The sequence below is a fragment of the Macrobrachium rosenbergii genome, chromosome 53, assembly GCF_040412425.1.
Source record: "Macrobrachium rosenbergii isolate ZJJX-2024 chromosome 53, ASM4041242v1, whole genome shotgun sequence".
NCBI lineage: Eukaryota > Metazoa > Arthropoda > Malacostraca > Decapoda > Palaemonidae > Macrobrachium > Macrobrachium rosenbergii.
In genome coordinates, this window is record NC_089793.1 from 13,347,853 (window position 1) to 13,369,956 (window position 22,104).

General features: G+C 34.6%; 1 protein-coding gene across 12 annotated transcripts in view; it reads left to right on the plus strand.

Moving 5' to 3' along the window:
* LOC136834302 (uncharacterized) overlaps positions 1-22,104 on the plus strand; it is a 226,449-nt gene that overhangs the window by 187,671 nt on the left and 16,674 nt on the right. For 6 of the 12 annotated variants that reach the window (XM_067096708.1, XM_067096709.1, XM_067096710.1 and 3 more), the window contains 9 exons: positions 13,424-13,881; positions 14,317-14,595; positions 14,979-15,134; positions 17,006-17,124; positions 17,321-17,440; positions 18,446-18,558; positions 18,795-18,859; positions 19,079-19,260; positions 19,413-19,550. In XM_067096708.1, the coding sequence (XP_066952809.1) occupies positions 13,424-13,881; positions 14,317-14,595; positions 14,979-15,134; positions 17,006-17,124; positions 17,321-17,440; positions 18,446-18,558; positions 18,795-18,859; positions 19,079-19,260; positions 19,413-19,550 (1,630 nt within the window). The remainder of the gene's footprint in view (positions 1-13,423; positions 13,882-14,316; positions 14,596-14,978; positions 15,135-17,005; positions 17,125-17,320; positions 17,441-18,445; positions 18,559-18,794; positions 18,860-19,078; positions 19,261-19,412; positions 19,551-22,104) is intronic. The other 6 variants (XM_067096712.1, XM_067096711.1, XM_067096713.1 and 3 more) reach the window with 1 other exon arrangement.

Genomic DNA, 22,104 nt, shown 5'->3' on the forward strand with positions numbered 1-22,104 from the left:
TTTTTAGTTTTCTAAAAAAAAAAAACTATTGTGCCACCATTGTCTGTCCGACCGCACTTTATTCTGTCCGCACTTTTTCTCTGTCCGCCCTCAGATCTTAAAGCCTAACGAGGCTAGAGGGCTGCAAATTGGTATGGCGATCATCCAGCCTCCAATCATCAAACATACCAAATTGCAGCCCTCTAACCTCAGTAGTTTTTATTTTATTTAATGTTAAAGTTAGCCATAATCGCGCTTCTGGCAACGCTATAGGACAGGCCACCGCGGCCGGCTGAGAGTTTCATGGGCCGTGGCTCATACAGACCACCGAAAGATAGATCTATTTTCGATGACCTTGATTATACGCTGAAGCGGCTGTACAGAAAACTCGATTGCGCCGAAGAAACTTCGGCGCATTTTTTACTTAATTTTATCTGTTGTTAGGCTTCTACAAACACGTAAATAATTGATGCCAGCTCTTGTCACAGTGCGTGAAACAGGTCAGTGGCATAATGCAAGGTCCGTAAGCCTATTTCTCCCCTTTCCATAACGTGTCCTATTTACTGAACCACCAGAACCGCTTTTTACACGTGGCTGTAAACACGTTACTACTTATATTGACGGTGATTCTAAAGAACCAGTTTATATCACCTTATTTACAAAAGTAAATTTAGGTAAATATGCGACCACGTGTTTTTATGGGAATACAATTATTGTTCGTATCATTTTTGTGGTACCGTTATATATAATATATATATATATACATATATATATACATATATATATACTACATGTACATATATACATATATTTTTGCATGTATGTATATTATATATACTTGTATATATATAGATGTATATATATACATGTATATGTATATATGTATTCTATATATACATACATACATATATGTATATATAAATTGTATGTATATATATATATATATATTTATTTATTTATTTATGTATATTATGTATATGTGTGTTTTTGTGTGCTTATGTATAATCACCACCTGCGTATATGGTGACTAAGAAACCTATTTATGTCAACAACTGTTCTTAAGGTGAACTTTGAGATTTAGATTATAAAGTCGTTTAACCCGACCACTAAGTCACATTTCTTGGCTTTCAAGTGGTCTTTTAGAAAAGCCGTTATATTAAATGGCATTAGGATTTGTCCCTTTTTTTATTAATTATTTTTATTGTAGCTAACAAAGTTTTTTTCTTTCTCGAGATGTTTGCAAGACTCAGTCACATTTAACCCACAGTTGTTTTCAAAACAAGTTTGTTGGCAAGCCTATCTTATTCGAGTGCTTACTTGTATTTATGTGTTGTCGTGTTCAGATTGTACATGGACTTGTATGTTACACACTAACGATTTGCGTGTGTGTGTATGTTTATATATGTATGTTTGTATATATACATGTATGTATGTATAATGTGTATGTATATGTATATATATATATATTGTGTGTGTGTACACACACATATATGTATATATATTATATACTGTATTTATAAATAAAACTGAATCACGAAGATACAGAACTTGATGAATGTATCAATAAAGGCAAATGCACTCTTTCCTTCATTGGCATTTACCTTTATATATATATTTATATATATATATATATATATATATATATATATATATATATATATATATATACACTACATACACATATATATTTATAGATATACATGTGTATATATAATGCAATCTACTGGTTACTTTGACCAGACCCATATCTGTCATACCCGCGAGGACCTCTTTAACGTCTCAGATTTCTTCACACTTTTTGGATACGCCTGTCGCTTACACTACACAGCCTTGAATCCGAAATGAAGAACTAATACGGAAACCTCTACTTCCTGTTGAAGTTCAGATTTCTTCATTTTGGATTCAGTGCTTTGTGGTGACACAAGTATCCATAAAGTGTGAAAGAAGTCGAGAAGTTGAAAGATCATTGTCGCTGTTATATATATACTATATATATATATATATATATATATATATATATATATATATATATATATATGTGTGTATTGTGTGTGTGTGTATGTATGTATGTATATATACTCACACACAAGTATATATGTATATATATTATATATAAGTGTATGTATGTATCTGTGTATGCACTATATAAATAGATAGATAGATTATTCTGAGTTAAGCTCTTAACCTTTACCTAAGTTTCAAAATCGTCTTCCTTATATTTGCCACGGACACTTTTTGTATAAAGAAGCAAAGGTCAAATCAGAGTGGTTAATGCTTCTTCTGCCATTCCCCCTCACCCCTGTTCTAAGTTTAGGCGTTCCTTATCATCATGAAGATATTAAATATGAGTAGTGTAGTCATTATCATTTTTATGATGACGGCGGAAATAGTTTGTTCGACTTTTCCTGACATTTTCACGCCTACGAGATCCTTCTGCCCCAGATTGTAAGATGTGATATCTATAATGTTTTGCTTTAAGTTATTCTTATTTGATGTTGATTTGTACCGTCTTTAAAGGACTTCACTCCTTTATTATTAAATAGAAAGTAGGGTTAGAGGGAAAAGAATTTAATCCGTGAATTATGCTTATCTTGATATAAATTAAAATAAATTAAAAGTTTTAAATATTAACTTTATGTAAAGGGGGATGCAGCAATTGCAAGGCTATTTTCCTCGCGTAATGAGAGAGAGAGAGAGAGAGAGAGAGAGAGAGAGAGAGAGAAAAGTAAATCAGCTATCCCCAGAGTTTCTGGCAAGGTCGACGTTTTATTCCGTTACTTCCTGTTGGAGGAATCTTGTTTGTCCCCATCAGGACCACCTACCCCCATAGACGGTCCGTCTCCTACGTCACGGAGAAGACCATCCCTGTAGACTTTCACCATCATTTTTAAAATGTAGATGGTGTTCCTATTATGCGTGTGGCATTTCCGAATAGTTGAATGTATGTGAAATGATTTTGATGTAATATATTTTCACTGTTGTTGGTACGTTAGCAGAAACATTGACTCTGTTAGAAAACGTTTTCATCAGTATGCTTCATTAAACAGGTTAAGAACCAGAGCTGATTTATGATACTGACGTGTTTTGTTGTGAGAAGAGAATTTTTGTATATGAGGCTGTCGTCTTTAATCTATATGGTGTTCATGGGTCGAAGGGCCATGTTTGATTGTCACTGTATGTGCTGTGTATGTATGTATGTAAGAGAGAGAGAGAGAGAAGGGGGGGGAGAGAACGGGTGTATTTACGTATGTATGTATGTACATGAGAGAGAGAGAGAGAGAGAGAGAGAGAGAGAGAGAGAGAGAATACACTATTATGTAAATGATTGATAGCCAGGTTCGTATTATGCTATACGTCGTGTCAGAGAATGATGTTCCATGCTGTTGATTTTTCCAAAACGTTCATTTTTCCTCCATTATGATAGACGGATGGGTGCGTGGAGGATCTTCAGCAGCACTGACCAGACGGATATCCAAAATTATGAGAGGAAATGCCTTTCTTCTGATCCCCAGGTTTTCAGCGAGAGAGAGAGAGAGAGAGAGAGAGAGAGAGAGAGAGAGAGAGAGAGAGAGAGAGAGAGAGAGAGAGTGCGTTGAAAGGTTCCACGGCAGGGGTAGGGATGGGAGGCGTTACCTCGTCGAGACTCTCCCATTATTAATCGTGTTTTTGGTTGTAAATTTTCACCCTCTTTCTTCGTGGCAGCAACCCACTGTAGTCGATTGACTGTCATATACTTAATTCACTGCTTAGCTGAACAGGCACACAATGGGTTGAATTGAGACGGCCCAAATTGTTGGGGATTCGAACGTGGGTTCTGTAGGTAGTGAGACGAATGTGATATCACTTTAACTTGGGGCGCAGAGAGAGAGAGAGAGAGAGAGAAAGCCAATGAATAAACAAAGCGAATGGGCCAAAGCTAAGTATTTGCAGATGGAAACTGGACTAAATCACCTTCAATTGACTAATATCCTGGGCCTTCTGATTGACCTAGATTAACTGACAGAGGATCCCGTTGATTCTGTTACAAACCGAATGTCCTCCTCTGACAACCACTTCATGTCTCTTCGAGCATTATTCGAGGTCGTCCTCGACCTTGCCTGCCACTTCGTTCTCCAAGCGCATGCGCTCGTTGGCGACACTCGGATGCAAGCTGTGCAGGATTCAGTTCTTCCTTCATTAAGACAGTTTGATCGACAGTTGCTGTGATGAATTATGCGACGTAGTGTAGGAGAGCTGTTGTAGAGCTCGGGTCAGCTTTAGCGTAGCGTGTTTTTCCTTTAGATTTTGTTGTATGTTGTATAGTTTCTGTGTGTGTGTGTGTGACTGTCTTAGCACTTTAACAGATTGATAATCCCGTACCCCTATCGTTCAACTAACGGAATTTGAACATGAACTTGCGGGAAACTTACATTGAAGGTTATTTTGTTTCCCATGATTGTCGTACTGCAAGAATATTAAGTATATGGTATTATCATACCTTTTTAACGCAACGTAAAAGCAAGCACATTTGAAGGCAATGGTAACAAAATAAAAAAAAAAGCAGTGTCATGTTTCGCAAATCCTGAAGAGAGAGAGAGAGTGAGAGAATCACGTTGTTTATTAACATTGTAAGAAGAGATGAGGAGAACTGTTTAATTATAATTTCTTTGATAATTGGTGCGATTTTACAAACTGTTTTTGCGGGTATATATTTCTCAATATTTCTTTTGCCGCGAGAGAGGGTAACTCAAGTTTTACCATTTCCTTTCTTTGCTACCATTTTGAGATGAGGTTGTTTGCCTAATACTTCCTACCTTGGTTGATCTTCGAAAGACCTTTTTATTATAAATCTCTGTATTTATCTCTGTATTCAGTTACGTTACTCCGACCGAGAATCAAAGCAAGTAAAAGTTACTGACATTTGAACCCGCTTTGCAATATCGTTAACCTTGCCCTTGTCATAGAAGGGAAACTCTTGGCATTTTGCAATATTGGTCCGCCAACGTCCACTGCCGCGAAAAAACTTTTAACAGCGTTTCCGTTTCCCGTGCCGGCAAATTTTTTTATCTTCGTGTTGTGGTCGAGAGCTGCTGTCTTGTACGAGTCTCTTTGAACAACATATGAATATAAATATATTCCACAGATAAGAAAGCATGTGTGTGATAAGTTTGTTCACAGGAAGACTTTTAATTTAATATTGCTTTGTCCTCAGTAAAAAAAATTTTGTCGATGGTAAACATTTGCAAGTTTTCCTTTGTGCAAATATTACTATTATGTTTCGCTTCCTCCCTTCATAAAACTTTCTTATGGAAACAGTTTCTTTGTGCCGCGTTACAGTGCTTTTGTTTTGTCTCTTGCTCTTAAATATGAAGTCTTTACCAGTCTCTCGTTCCTTAAGGATATTGTTATTAAAGTGTTTTATGGACTGGTGAAGCTTAGCGAGGCCGTCAGGATGCAGTAGTCCCCATCGAAGGTCGTCTGAGATAGTCATTGCATGTTGGCGAGTTAAGTGATGAAATCATTCTTACGTCTTGGACCCGAGATTGCCATATGAATTAAAAGATTTTGAAGCGATTGACTCTGAAGAAGATGATTGAAGGTTCTCTCTCTCTCTCCTCTCTCTCTCCTCTCTCTCTCTCTCTCTCTCTCTCTCTCTCCACCCTTCTTCTTTGAATATCCTTTCCCCAGCGTTTAGGGAACTCCTTGCCTTCAGAATGCTGCCCTTGAGAAATTCCTGCCTTTCTCCCGTTGTTGTCATTGTCGTAGTCTAAATATTCAATTGATACTTTCTTTTTTTTAGTGACGATAAGTCTCACTCCAGGTGTCATCACTCAGGAACTTCGCCCTTTCGTGTTCTTCTAGCCTTAACCTGCTTCACACCAGTGGTAATTTTCACTATATTGGGGTTCACACAAAAAAAAATGTTGATCTTTTTGTGTCCTTTTAGACTGTGAATTCGGATATCCCATTTTATTCCTTTTGTTTATTGAACATTAGGCTTTTACTGGAGTCATCTTTATGTCTGTGACCACGCCCTTGCTGTAGTCCCTGCTAATCCAGTAAACCCAGCTTTTTTCTTCCATCAATCATTCGTATCTTGTCCCTGTACTCTGACGAATGTATGATTGCTTAATGATACTTTGCTTTAACTTGAAAGCTCCTTAGTTTGTTCTTTCACATATTATCTTGGTGTCAATCGTCGCCATTTTTGGAAAGGTGCCATGGAATCCACTCCTCCTCCTCCTCCTCCTCCTCCTCCTTTAGCTTGCTGTGGCTCCTCACTGTGTGTTTGTGCGTGCATATGTTTGTGTGTGTGTGTTTATTAGCTAGCTCGGGATATCATTGGCATTGGACCAGTGGCGTATTGTGATCGAAGAGCTGTAACATTGCTCGTTTCCTGTCTCTTTGCTGCCACTTCGCTTTGTTTATTTTCGTGTGTTTATGCTTAAAAGTGCCATGCCATCTAAAGCTAGACTTTCAAATGGAAGTTTTTTTTTTTTGTCCTTGAAAAAAACTGATGTCGTATATTCGTATTTTGCAACAGAATTTTGAAAAGAAATTTCGTTGTCGCTAATCTGCAGAAAACTCGTAAGTAGACTGAGCCTATGTATGGAAGTCGATGCGATTAGTAATTAAACGTTGGCGCTGTTACAGTTTTGAAATTGGAACAGAGGCTGAAAGAAGCAAAAAGAGAGAGAAACAGAGACAGGAGAGAAAAAAAAAGTTTCAATGAGTAGTTTGATAATGTTTTGCCTCGGCAACCGGGACAAGCCCAGGCATATTTTGCTTGACATCCGGTGTTGGGTTGAACAGTAGGATGCGTTGTTAGTTTGATGTTGCAACATCCAAGTGCCAGACCGGACCCGTGCATACTTTCGACCGAGGTTGAAAATGAGTTCGTCATTGAAATATCGCAATACATTTGATGTTTAATTACTTTCTGCCTGTTTTGGCTTTCTGTATCTTTTTATTATTTAGGACCTTTTCAACCAAGGTCGATTTTGTTTGTTATTGAAATGTGACTGCAAATTTGAAGTATATCTTCTCTCGGGTGATTGATAATATGTTTGTTAGTGCTGTGATCGTTCTTTTTGTCGAGTTACTAAAAGGACGATGATTTGATTGAAAGTGATAACTTGTTCGTCAAAGTTACATGATATTTTGTTTCGCACGTAAAAAATTTTCTCAGTTATGAGAAAAGATCTGGAGATAATGTGATTTTTTCGTGAACTATAAACAGTGTTGTCGCCATGGCGGGTTCAACAACAACGCCGGTATGTATTTACATCATTTTGTGGTGTATAATATTCATTTTTTACTGTAATCTTTATTGTTATCACTACTTCCTCCCATTCCTTCATTGTGTTTTCTTCGAGCCTTAGGTAAAAAAAGAGGTTTTAGGTTGTTTTTATATATATATATATATATATATATATATATATATATATATATATATATATATATATATATATATATATATATAATATATATATATATATATATATATATATATATATATATATATATATATAATCTGGTGTCCTCAGCTAAGTTTTAAACAAAAAATCCAACAAACTGTGTTACGTAAAATGTTATTTAATGTTTCATAAAGAAAAAAAATAAATAGTTTGTTGGGATACGTATAATACGCGCAAACTGAGTAGGGCATAAACGATTTAATATCGGTATGATTGTCGCTTTTTGACAAATGTTAGTATAGTGTTTCGTTTCACCCTATCGTACATAAATTGTGATGTCTTACCATCATCAGTATAAGAGTTAGTATTTTCTCTAATCGGACAGAAGGCCATTTTTTAAATTGCATCATTTTCGCTAACCGAAGTTAAATTAAGTGCTTGCATCTCCAGGTTGATAACGTCTTGTGGAAGTACTTCTGAAATTGTTGTAGTTTTCCTATTCATAACCATTGTAAGTTTCGAAACTATGGTTTTGCTTTCATATTCAGAGAGAGACAAACATGCGTGCGCACACACACACACACACACACACACACACACACACACACACATATATATATATATATATATATATATATATATATATATATATATATATATATATATATAACAACGTCTAGTGAAATATGCACTGAAGTTATTGTAGTTATCATATTCATAACCACTGTAAATTTCGAAACTATGCTTTTGCTTTCATATTCAGTATTTTTCCATTCTTCAGAAGCAGTTTTGTATCAGCGATTTTAATGCATTGGAAGTAATTATCTGATAGATTTCTCAAATACGAAACCTTTCAGATAATTACTTCTAATGCATTAAAATCACTGATGAGAACTGCTTCAAAGATCTAAAAACACTTGAATATGAAAGCAAAAGCATAGTTTTGAAATTTACTGTGGTTATGAATATAACTACAATAACTTCGCCATACTATATATATATATATATATATATATATATATATATATATAGTATATATATATATATAATATATATATATATATACATATATATATGTATATATATATATATATATATCTTTATATATATATATATATGTGTGTGTGTGTATATATATATATATATATATATATATATATATATATAATATATATATATACTGTATATACACTATATATATATGTGTGTGTGTGCGTATATGTGCGTGTATGCATGTGTGTGGAAGCCATGAGGCTCAGAGCCGAAAAAATGAAGCAGTAATAAGCGTGTCTGAAGCCCATTTCTTGGAAAGAGGTGGGATTGTACAACTGGAGGGGCATTTGTCACATGTTACATATATATATATATATATATATATATATATATATATATATATATATATAATATATATTTGTGTGTATTTATTAATATGTGCTTGAATAAGCCCATATGTCGTCTGCTAAAATGTAGACGTCCAAACTATTTTGCTCTTAGCTTGATCTTACACGTGCATATCATGCAGCTGACCGGCGTAACGGATTATCCTCAATCATTATTCTGTAATATCGTTGTTCCTGTATTTACTAGTTTCAAAGTATTATGATGAGAGAGAGAGAGAGAGAGAGAGAGAGAGAGAGAGAGAGAGAGAGAGAGAGAGAGAGAGAGAGAGAGAGAGAGAGATTCTGCTGGCAATATGTTAGTCGTAATGTATGTATAAAAATAATATAACACTAGTACAGTAGAGTATAAACAATTTTTGTAGACTTTATGAAATAAGCTACAAAAATGTTTTAATGATGTTGCTTCAGTTTGCTTACATTGGATATTTTCAATATTCAAAATTTAATTTTCCTTTTACCTATGAAACGAATCTGTTCCCGCTGTTCATATGACAAAGCCACTAGTTCTTATCGTGATTGACCTGAGTTGACACGTTGTAATTGACCCCAGCATCTTAATCCTTATGTGTTCGGGTAGCGAGAGTCAGGACTTTATCACGAGAGACACTGATGAAAACAGTCTAAGAACAGACATTTAATGAGGGGTTTTTAAAATGGCCAATCATACTGGGTGAACAATCCTCGAAGATAATCTCCAAAACAGTAATGGAATTAAGAAGCATTCACATTTCAATTGCTTTTGGGTAACTTATTGCATATTGAGCAGGAGCGGAGACGGTAACTCGTTGTCTACTAACGTAACCGTGATCGATGTTATCATACCAGAGTTACTGAAGGCAGATAGATACAAACCAATCAGTGATTCCTTTCTCACCTGCCGTATTTTTGCAGCGGGATAATTATGTGGACTCTGTCTCAGGAATATCTGAATGAATTGGAGTTATTTATCTTTTCATCGACCTTGAGTGACTGACATTGTCCTTATCATATTGTTAATGGATGGAAGATAACTGATATACACGCCATGAAAGTAATAATATGGAAAAGCCACAACCAAAGTCAATTGTTCCTGTCAGGTAACAAAGAATCTCTTGGCATGAAAAGGAGGAATGAGAGACTTAATTGTTTAAGGTCTCTATTACGTAAAGATGCATATCGGCAATAATATTACTGCTCTATTAAAGTCTTCAAAACATCGAAATCTTAGTGTGGTATGACCCTGAAACGCTAAGGACCAGTTTTGATATCTATTACTTCTAGGACACCTTGCAAAGTTTGTATTGATTGCAACGGTGTGTATAAAATTACCTGAGAAATGGAGCGTACTGAAGTATTTTAATCCCGAAGACTGGGAATGATAAGCCCTCCATATTGGACTGACCTGTGCTGGTATGCTTTAGAAGACTGATAAAAGTTTGCCACAGTTGTATTAGTGCTTAGCCATGCAGAACGATGTTCGTGTTGAAAGAGAATGTAGCTTGCTTACTATTGTCCACCTAGCATAATTAAGTAATTGATTTCCAATTAATAATCAATAACGCAGGTTAGTTTGGACATTTGCAAGTGTTGCATTGGTCGGAAGGGTGTTAGTTTCCTTCTCTGTTCTTGTAATGTAATATAACGACGCTGGATATATTAAGGCTTGGACCGAGTTTTAGTCGTAACAAAACAAGAAGCTTAGTGGTGCTGTCTGGCGTAAAACGTAATAATTATAAATGCCATATTACGACGTTCACCGGAAGTCGTAATGTGAAGACGCGAAGTGGTTCTAACCATTTTGCTGCGTCATGATCGAGTTGGTGGTACCGAGGGATTGTTTGTTAAGGATGTCTTAATAGAAGTAATAATTTATTATTATTATCTTGTGAAAGAAATCAAGATTACTCATAGTAAAGATGAGCCTTTGCAAAATAAACTGTTAATGGGGCTACAGGAATAATCTTTTTTTTGGAGTTATGATATAGCTTGTTTGCATTTTACTAGTTTAGCTTTTTTCATTTTATCAATTCGATTTGTTTATAGTAACGATGGTTTCAATAGACGTTCAAATCCCAGTCATTTTGAATCCAGACATCTACTTTTGCCTTAAATTTTACAAAGGGACCGTCGACATACATTTCTAATGTCTACTCACCAAAAGCTGCTTGACTCAGACAGTTGGCATTTACGAACTTCTGAAAGTTATCTACTTTAGTTTGCTGAGAGGCGTCATTCGTATATTTTTCTCAGTATTTATGTCATGCCATTTCCGAGTTTTTTTTTTATTTATTTCTTTTTTACCATCACCTTCGTTTGCATGTGTAACTCGTCAGCGGAAGTGAGCATCAAGCTTTCATGTAAGTTCCCCGACGAAGAGCGCCTGAAATAATGTTGCCACCACCCCCCGTCTTTTTATCTGGCTTTTTTTTTGACAGACCTAAATTTAATGTTTGAGCTAGTATCCAGCAAGTGTTTCGTGCATTTTAGAATCTGAACATCTACAAATATCTTGACTCGTTGTTTATACAAGTAAGAATTCACGGGACTTAAAAAGAGCTACAAAAAGAACTATTCTTTTTCGCTCTTCTCAGGTAATAATTTTTTTGCAGTCGTAATATTCATGTTACATGTGCCAGCTCATACGGTTTTTTTTTTTGTATTTATTTTTTGTTTACTAGCAAATACTGTTATTATAGGGCGTATCCTGCCACGTGAGTTTCATAGGCATTGTGCCTGTGTTTCCAGATTTATCACGTCAGCGAGCTCATTCTATTCTCTTTCAGCTCACTAATATATTTATTTATTTATTTACTTATTTAATTATTTATTTATCTGCTAGTTTTGGTGGGTGGTACGGAGGTTCTTGGACACTTGGATCTTATGATGATTTTATGAAAATTAACATTATTATTTTAACGAGACCACTGACTAACAATTCTAAACTTGAAGGGCTCGTCGGAAAGATGAGTAAAAACTGGAACATGGTAAACCTAAAGAAACTGGACAGCCCAGTAGGAGGAGATCGAAGGGACATGGTGAAAAGTAAGGCAGAAAACAGTACGGTGTGCCAGGCTAATGCAGTGTTAGTGGTAACCCCCACAGGACGAATCTTATAATAAGAAAAATAATCGTGTATCATTCTACTAAGTCCTGTTTACCTTATTTATGAAGGTTACGCTGAATGCTTTAGAAGTTAGGATGACGATCAGATCGAGAACGTTCTAACTTTCCATAATCTATTGTTTTTCATTATCAGTTACTCTGTACAGCATAATTTATTCATAAACTTGCGTATGCTGGTTCTTGAATAAATAGGTTCATCGAGCATTGCTGCTGACTGAAAACCATCGTTGTATTACAGTTGTGAATTTCCAGCTGTCTGTATTTTGGGTATGATTGTAAAAAACGTCTGGATTGGCATTCGTGCGCTATGGTGTGGGCAATAGATGATTTTGATTACTTGATTTTTTTCTTCGTTACAGCCAAAGTTGTCTTCATTATTATTTTGAAGTAATAATTCAACCCTTGGTTACACCGATGACGTCATGACCTGTTTTTGGGGTGACGTGAAAGTCAGTTCTAATCATTCAGTCACCACCTTTTGTTCTCTTATCCATGGCAATTGTGCATGGTATCGACACCCAGTTGTTTGTTTCCTTTCCATGGAGAGGCGACGCCAAAAATAGCCGGTTTCCCACAGGTCCCATAGGAAGTATTCTCATTACGTATTGCCAGCCGAGAGAGAGGGAATAACTCTGTTATGTGGATTTTAATCTTTGTTTTCTTATTCTTTATCGCAGTGTATGACATAGCACACATTTATAATGATTTTTTCAATGATAAGTAGCCAGTGATGCTCGATTAAAGTGGGTGTGCCCCTATCAGCGAAGAGTTTAGTTAGGGCAGACATTGGTTTTAAATGTCTTCAAGTTGAGTTGTTCTATTCTCTGTCTGATATCAGTGAAACCTTTTCCGTAGGTACTGTCTTGTTATTTTGCTTTCATCTTTTTGGTTATCTTTTAGATAAAAATACCATCTATATCTATCTATCTATCTTATATATATATATATATATATATATATATATATATATATATATTTATATACGTTTATATATTTATTAGGTGATCTGTAAGCCTAGCCGACACTGTCTTTCTGAGTACTGTAATAAGACCCCTCTTTGTGTCATCTCACCAAATTAGATAACACAAAGAGGGGTCTTATTACAGTACCTGTAGTGACAGTGTCAGCTATGTAGTTTAGAGATCACCTAATATATATATATATATATATATATATATATATATATATATATATATATATATTATATATATATATATATTAAAACAGATAGCCTTATTGTACTGTTAGCACCTGGATTATTTATTGTATTATTAATGGCTGTTGACTGGAAATAGTAGATTAATTTGCATATCAGTGTCATTCAATTGCAGGTACCAAAGGAAAATATAGTATTTACACCCAGAAAAGTTGTGTCCGTTAAGTTGACGAAAAACTGCTTTTTTGTAAAGAGTGTTGTCTTGTTCTGGTGCACATAATGTATTGTTACCGTTAGTTGCATCATCAACAAAAATAACTATTCATACGCAGAATATAAGATGTAGATTATTAAATGTAGCCTGAAATATCACCTTCCATTTCTTTCAGGCTTTTCTTGCCTCCATTAACAACAAGAGCATCAAGGAGGAGATAAAGTCCCTGAAGGACGAGAACGAAAACACTGCCGTCCTTGAGGGAGACGAAGACCACGGAGACGGCCAGCCCTTGGTCCTCAATGATGCGCTGAGCGCGTCTACTGAGAGGCTCTCAGACAACCACAAAGATGACAACAAAAAGAACGAAGGCCTGGTCAATGGTCAGCTCAAGAATCTAAATTCCGGGAAACCAGCTCGGTTTAAAGTGGGAGGTGACGATTCAGACGACAGCATGCCTTGTGAAGAGAAGGAAGACAAGGATGACCCAGGGGTGGTTAATCCCACCTTCTTCACAGACGATGAGGACGACATATGCAGGGGTGACGAATCCACTGCCTCCGTGTCCACCAGATCATCTCCCGACTTGTCTCCTTCTCACTCGCCAAGATTAAGCTTTAAGTCAGTTTCCGAGTAAGTCTTGAGTCAATATCAGAGTCTCTCATTTAGCTTCAGGGCAGTTTCTGATCCCAATCTCTTTATTAAAGATGAATGAATAATTTAAAAGTTGAACTTGGGCTCACGGGAAGTTTCAAAACAATGTGAGTTTGATTTAAATGCATTTATCACCTAACGTTGTTCTTTGTAACAAGGACTCCTGATGTTTTCTCATTTTGAAAAAAAATTGAACATATCAGTCAAAGATCATAAGAATTCCTTACTTGCAAAATTTATTGAATTTCACTTTCCAGTTCATTAGCTGTAGTTGTACAGCTTTCAGGGAAATATTCAATAATTTATGCTCGTTATTTTCCAAGGTATTCTTTGGCAACAGACAGTTGTTGTGTGTGAAAAATATGAAATTAAACCAATTTAATATATTCAATGAATTAAATCTTCTTGTTTCAGCATGAGTGCTCCAGTCAGTCCCCGCCATTCCCCGGTGAGCCACCGGTCAGGAAACCTTAGCCATAGGAGTTCTGTGTCCTCTGTTAGAAAGGGCATTCTTAAAAAGAGTGGCTCCTCTTCCACCATCAACATGGAAATGGTGAACCTAGGTCTCCAACAGAATGCTGCACTTAATGCAGCAGCTAATTCTGCGTCTGGTATGAATGGGTACCACAAAGCACGTTTTACTGACCCTTATGATGAGTGTTATGTTCCTGTAGACACCCATCGATTTGTTAGGTATGCTTGTACTTTTTGTGTAAGGTATTTTACGTTTTTGAATTGTGTTGAATTCAGCTTATGTCCACTTGCTGTAGATTGTTGGTAATATTTTTCTCAATATCGGTATTTGCTGTAGAAAAATTTATGAATTTATAAGTACTTGTAGTTCGCTCAGTAAATGTTAAACAAAGGAAAAGCTTCTCCAAATCTTGTTAGTATTGGTTGTATACAGTAAGTATTTTCCAGTTGCGACACAGCCTATATGCCTTTTTTAGTGCACTTGTAAATTAAGCCAATATATATGCTATTCTTCATTTTCTCATTGTGCTCCTCTTTTGCGTCCCATGGCTGTCTTTTTTTTTTTTTTGTCCACATCTCCCATTGTATGTCCATTTCTACAGCGCTCCTGACGAATCTTCGGGTATGACGCAAAAATCTCTAGGTGGGCATCGTGTCAAGTTTATCCTGGAGACCGGCAAACCTGATCATGTTAATGGCGATTATGATGACATCCGAATAGAGAAAATGGAAAGAGAAAGAATTGAAAGAATAGAAAGGTAAATCTAGAAAGCTAGGGAAATGTGGCTCTCGTGAATTGTTCGTCATACATTTTTTCATGTTTTACTAGAGTACAGGTACATGTGCAGTATTATTGGAGTTTGTTGATATGAATATGTTGTATTTATTCTGAAAATTTAAATTTAAATCAGTTGTAGCATGGACCAGAGGGCTTTACCATAAGAAAGGAATGTTTTGCATTTTTATTTTACATTGCATGATGTTGGGCTTATTTTGGGCATATGTATTTAAATGGGCTTATATTGTAGTAGTTAATGGTCATACTCACTCTTCGAAGGTAAGCGTCATATGACAATCATGGGAATATTACCCATACAGAGCATAATAACTAACTGTTCTGAAAATTCTCCTTGTACTCTCCCATACTTTAGCTTTATGCCTTTTGTAGTTTATGCACTTTTCTTCACCTGTATTGTAGTGTAGATGCATTAAAAGTTTGTATCAATTACAATACGAAACACCATAGACTAGTTTGCACATCACTGGTAGCGTAGGTATCCATATCACTGAATTTCAGAAATCGTACATCTTCATAATATAGAATCACTTAATGTTGACTGCAGCACAATTTGTTGAGTATATTGTGATAAATTAGCAAGAAGTTTTAAATTGACCTAGAGTTACGGCCTTTAATATAAGGAAAAGTGGGTTGAAAAATAAGGTAGATTAAGATAAAAAACTTATTCTAGTATTGAAATATTTAATGGAAAGGATGAGAATGAGATAAAGGAATTTTGTGAACACAATACTCATGTGAAATCTCTTACCTTTTTAACTATTATTCCATACAGTATGTTTAAAAGAATAGACAGATTAATATAGTTAGAAGTTTGAGCTCTAATTTGACAGCCAGACCAGAGCATTTAAAGTTTGGGAAACTTTATTTAAAAATGACCGACTTGGCATCTGTCGTAAGATGTAAGCAGAAAAATATGACAGGGAAATGTAATGTCATTGGTATTTATTATAGTAATAGAATTAAGTATATACAGTACTACTGATTAAGGCTAGTAACCACAATTCTTGTTAACAGACAAATGTAAAATTTTCCAATGTTTTGTTCTGTACTCAGGATAATCGTTTGATGTCTGCTATTCATTGACACAGATTCCTTGAAAATTACTAGCCGACGGTTTGTGCACAAAATGAAAGAGAATGAGTAAAGGAAAGTCTAATTAAGGTTTTGTATATCACAGAATGTATTTTGGGATTTGAAATTGGTGAAAAAGATCAATTTCAGTAAAATTGTTAGGCATGTACTGTACACATAAAGTTGCGGATTATAATTTATGTGGCTTCCAGTAGAAATTGGAAGTCCTTTGCTGATGGAGGTCACATGTTGGTGCCTTTATTTGCAGCTGCATGTTGAATTAGTTGATTTTTGTGTTTGATTTATGTGTTAAAAATAGTGCTGCATAAGATGATATTGCAGTAGCAAAGTTGTTAACTCTTTTCCCTTAAAAATTACAGTGGTTAATTGTTTGTGAAGTAGCTTTATGAGAGTGGAATTTTTCATGATTTGCATATTTTGATTTAATTTACTGTAATAGATTTTAGAAGAGTTGTAAAATACAGTATTTGTGAATCAAACACACCAGTAGAAATTGCATGAGTTACTTGGTACAAAGTGTTGCGTAATGCTGAGTAAATTGTAATTCATACAGTAGATATAGTGTTATCTTTAATTTTTAGCCTGAACATTTGTTTTGCCCCTAAACATGTACAATTACTCCAACCATCAATATTACAGTATAGTTTACTATTTAGTATGCAGTCCATACAATAACAAAATTATTTAGAATGTACATACGCAGAAAATTTCCCCTAAATTCAATAACTTTATTTCCAGAGGGAAGAACTTGGAAGTGACCAATAATAGTGGAGATAAAGGTGGGAGAAAGTGCCTTCTATTTTGTGCGGCTATGTTGGTTCTTACGGCTTCGGTTATCACTGCTGGTCTATATGGATGTAAGTGTAAAATACATTTTACTGCTTATATGAGTCTTATGACACTGGAAACTCATGTTAACAATCTTTAATAATTAATTTTCATAGCCTATGCTGAAATAAATGTCATTGAATGGGTAAAACTAGATATGCATGAATATTACAAGCTTAATCAATATTTTCAATCTTTAATGATTATAAATAATTCCCTCTGCAGCGGGCAGGCTCGGAGTGATAACAAATTTTGGTAAAACTGGCATCAGCAATAATGGGGGAGATGGTTCCGATGGATCTGGGTCACAAGGGAAAGCAGATAGCTTTAAAAATATTTATTATGGTAAGTAGATTCACATGAGTTTTTAATTGTATTTTTCTCCAGAAATAAACTCCAATACTTCAGTAATTATGCCACGTCTGGCCATTGGCTCCATGTGAGGTTGTGCTGATGAGCATCTCTGAATTTCTTGACAGGATTTATTGACTGAAAAGATGGAGTGAATGATGGAAATAATTATTTTTTGCCATTAGCACAAAATGGCAACAAAATTTTTACGTTAATGCTGTATGTGGTGTTTGTAAATTTAAAATGTTTTATATATAATGTATAAATATTTTTTCGTTCATGGCAAAATTTGTATGAAGATCAAAATATTCTCAATAAATAATAAAATGTAGTGTTATAGGCAATGTTTCTTATTTTTACATTTTCTGACTACTGTATTTGAAATGGTCAAGGATCAGTATGTGTATACTGTACTGCTATGTATTTCAAGATTGTTAGATGAGTATTACATTTATTGGCTACACTGGTAATTATTTTAGCATAACAGACACTACAGCATATACAGACTCAGCCATCTGGGTAGCTAAGTACATAAACTGATGATCAGCATATGCTGTAATAGTGCCTGAGGATAAAACCCATGATTTTATATATATATATATATATATATATATATATATATATATATATATATATATATATATATATATATATATATAAATATAATATATATATATATTGCAAACTAAATACTTTTACTAGTACCAATATGTAACCACTTTAAATGAGCATTAGTAATAAAAGAGAACTGCTTAAGTTCCATGTCAGTATTAGACTTAGATAGAGAACGTAATTTTTTATACTGAAAATTCTTTATTTTAGAAGTAGCCAAGTTGGAAATCTCTTGTAAAAAATCATCATCGTCATACTTGATTTAATGTAACATGTACAGTATTGCACATAGTACTTTGTAATGTGAAGCAGATGACTAGAGGTGATGAAATGAATAATAGATTCCAAATATTTGATGAGTTAATGTCTGTTATGCTCTTTTTACAGTTCCAAATGCCTTAGAAGTCCGATTCAAAATTATCAATAAAATGCATAACGATTCGTTAGGTAATATCGACTCTTCCGAATTCAAAAGTCTTTCTTCAGATCTGGAGGATAAAGTAAGTTGAAAAATAATTGATATTATACTGATATACCCTATTTTAAATAAGGTAAAGAATAAAAGAATAAATTTAGTTAGATACTGTTGTCAAGAGTAAGTTTAGTTAAATACTTTGTAACGTTGTTTTCATACGTGAGAAATAAATGTTCAGTTGCATAAATAGTGATTGTTTTATTGCTGATTTGTTACCTCTTACTAAGTCCACAAATTGTAATTAAATTTTTTTTCTTCTAGTTATCGAAGGTATTACTTCCACATAACGGCAAAGCGGAACTCTCCTTGAAAATCATAAAGTTTGAGTAAGTTTTCACACAATATTACTGGATATTATTTAAAAATTTTACTCTCTCATATATATAAAGGCAAGATTGTGTTTATCTTACCAGTATCAATATTGTACTACTTTTTGTTACATATATAGACAGTATTATATTCATCATACCAGTCTCTTCAAGACAAAAAGAGTATAAGTAATGTGAAACCTTAGACCAACCAGTTCTCTCTATCTTTTCCTATAGACCTGGAAGCATCATATGTACCTTCAGAATAGCTTGGAAATTCTATGGAGAGCTCTTCGGGGACAAGACACCACCTCTGAATATAACTGTAGTGCAGGACAAGCTTGAAAGAACCTTTTCAAAGAAAGATGAGCCTGATTTTGAAGGTTATGATGTTCTTCCTGACTCTGTGCAAGTTTCTGGTAAGCTTGCTTTTAAGTCTTTGTGAAACATTTTGGTTTTGGAAATTGGCATTTCTTGAATATAAAGCTTATTGTGTACTTTGTGCTTTTTTATGTGGGTAATAGTCTATTCATAATTATTAATGAATCAAAATTATTTATTCTTGTAACAGCATTGGCAGATAAATGTAGAAATAATGAGACAATATGCTCGCACTCCTGTGTCTTCCGAGAAAGCAGTTTGAGATTTGAATGTTCATGTCCTGACCATTTGCTTCTAAAACAAGACAAAACCAATTGTTACAGTCAGGGTAAGTAAATCTGTTCATATTCAGTTGCATGTTTTCAACTCTATAGGCATATATTCAGTTGCATGTTTTCATCTTTATAGGCATTTTTTTTAGCCTGCTATGATAATTATAACTTAGATTCCTGAGCGTGGATACAGTAATTGTATTCTTTGTATGTACTTTCACAGTGAACAGAGGCTAGATAATTGTTTGACAACAGACAGAATGGTTCTGTTAGCATTAAGAATTTATTATCAGCAGTGTGGTGTGCAAATACTATTCTTTTGCTCATTCCCAAATACTGTACAATGCTATCTCATGAAAACCGATAACAATCCAGTTAGAGGTTGGTTGATGTGGAATTAAAAGCAAACCACATCAAGTAACATCCCTGTGACATTTAATTCTCACATAGAGTCCAGTAAAGTGCAATATTAAATTTGAGCTTCATTATCAGGATGCTCAGCCATGTTTATCTTTTCAGTGTTTTCATTTCTCTATAAGCTTTGGGCTTTTTGTGATCGTGAGACAGAAAATCAATCTGTGCATAGTTTCTTACCATACAATAGGAATGAGATACTGAATACAGAAAGATATTTTCATGCCAGCATAGTTGAAAAAATATTGATAGAGAAAAATTTTGCATTTAGATAGTTCATTGGGCAGAAAAATTTTATACAGTATAGCAGCATTTATTAATTGATTCTTTTGGTTTACTCTGCCTTGATATTTATGTGAGGCCTTTAAAAGTTTTCTCATAATTTGGTAAGAGGATGACAGCATTGTCGTTTGATCCCCTAGCTAATTGATTCCTACTGATATCAGACCTTCCATTTCTTTCTGTTTAAATAATTTATCTCCTTGAACATCTGTACAGCATTTGGATCTTAAACTGTAACCCAATGCATGTGTCTTATTTGAAGGCCTGGGTTCATCCTAAGTGGGGTATTTGTCCTTAGTTTTTATATGGAATTCAATTTAACTAATATGCATGCTATCTTTAACATCTCTCTGGTTCCCAAAAACCTAAATTGGAAGTGGAATTAAATTTTTTGATGCATCAAGATTTGCAAGAAAGGTATGTAATATAAAATCAGTAATGTTTAAACCTATTGAACTCTGGTATATCTACCAGTCTGTCAGCTATAGACTTAAAGCATTTAGTTAGAATAGTAAAATATTTGATACAGCAAAGATCTTAGGAAATTAGTACTAGTTGGTGGTATAAATTAACGAAGTATGAATTTTAACATTTCTTAACTTGGAAGATTGTTCTTATTGAATGGAAATATCCTTTTTTTTTTCTACTTCAGTGAAGTTTTTATGTGTTGCAAATATGAATGATGCTTCAAATAATTGTAGTGAATGTCCACTTTCTCATATTTATCTTTAAAATGTGCTGAGCTGTAATCTTTTATTGCACTGATAATCTTGTGATCACTGCTTGTAAGTAAGCATGAAATTTTCTTTGGTGTTTAAGTCAGATTTGTTGGAATCTGTGTCTGCATGTTAGAGTGTTAACACTAAACAGTAATATTGTATATTGAATCGGAATTATCTCTTATATACAATAAAGATAACATTATCTTTAATTTATATGTACATTTCAAAATTCCACAGATCTGACCTCAACAATGTCAACTTATCAACAGACTGAGGCATCAAGTACAACACAAACAATAACAAGCCATTCTCCTTCTAGTACCTTCAGTTTAAATACCTCTACCTCCTCATCACGACCTTATCTCTATACTTTTCCTACACAAACTGAAGAAACTTCAGATTTCAGCACTTTCTTTACTGAAACTAACCTTCCAGTTGCAACTGATTTCACAACCAGTCAGGGCTTCACCACCAATACAGACCCTATGTCAGGCATAAATTCTACTGATGTAACAGATGACTCCTTAACAACAGTTGATACAGAGTCTACTGCAGGGACTTTTACCTACAGTACAACAGATATGTCAACAGAAACAGATCTTACTACTGAGATGGGCTTGAACACTGAAACTGGTTTTACCTCGGAAACCTATTCTACCACTGGCATAGACGAAAGTTCTACACATAATCCATTTATAACATCAGGAACTAGTGCTATTACAGAAATAGGAACTTCCACTTGGACGGATCTTGTCACCAAATTAAATTCTTCCACTGATTTAGAAATAACTGCAACAACATTTGGGCAAGATTTAACCACAGAAGCTGATGTTACAATTGAAACAGATGGATCCAGTTTTACAAATTATACTTCTGAAACAGATGTATCAGGTAGGACAGACACAGCCAAACCAGACTCTACAGTTGGTTTAGATGTAACTGCAACAACAATATTAGATTTAACTTCAGAAAGTGATATTACTACAGAAACTACTGTTTCAAGTTCAACTGATTATATCCTTGAAACAGATACTTCTGACATTGACCTAGATGTAACTGCAACACCACACACATTTGATTTATTAACTTCAGAAAGGGATGTCACTACTGAAACAGGTATTTCAGGTTGGACAGATTTAACCTCTGAAGCAGATGTTTCAGAGCTTGAGCCTGAAGTAAATTCCAGTACTTC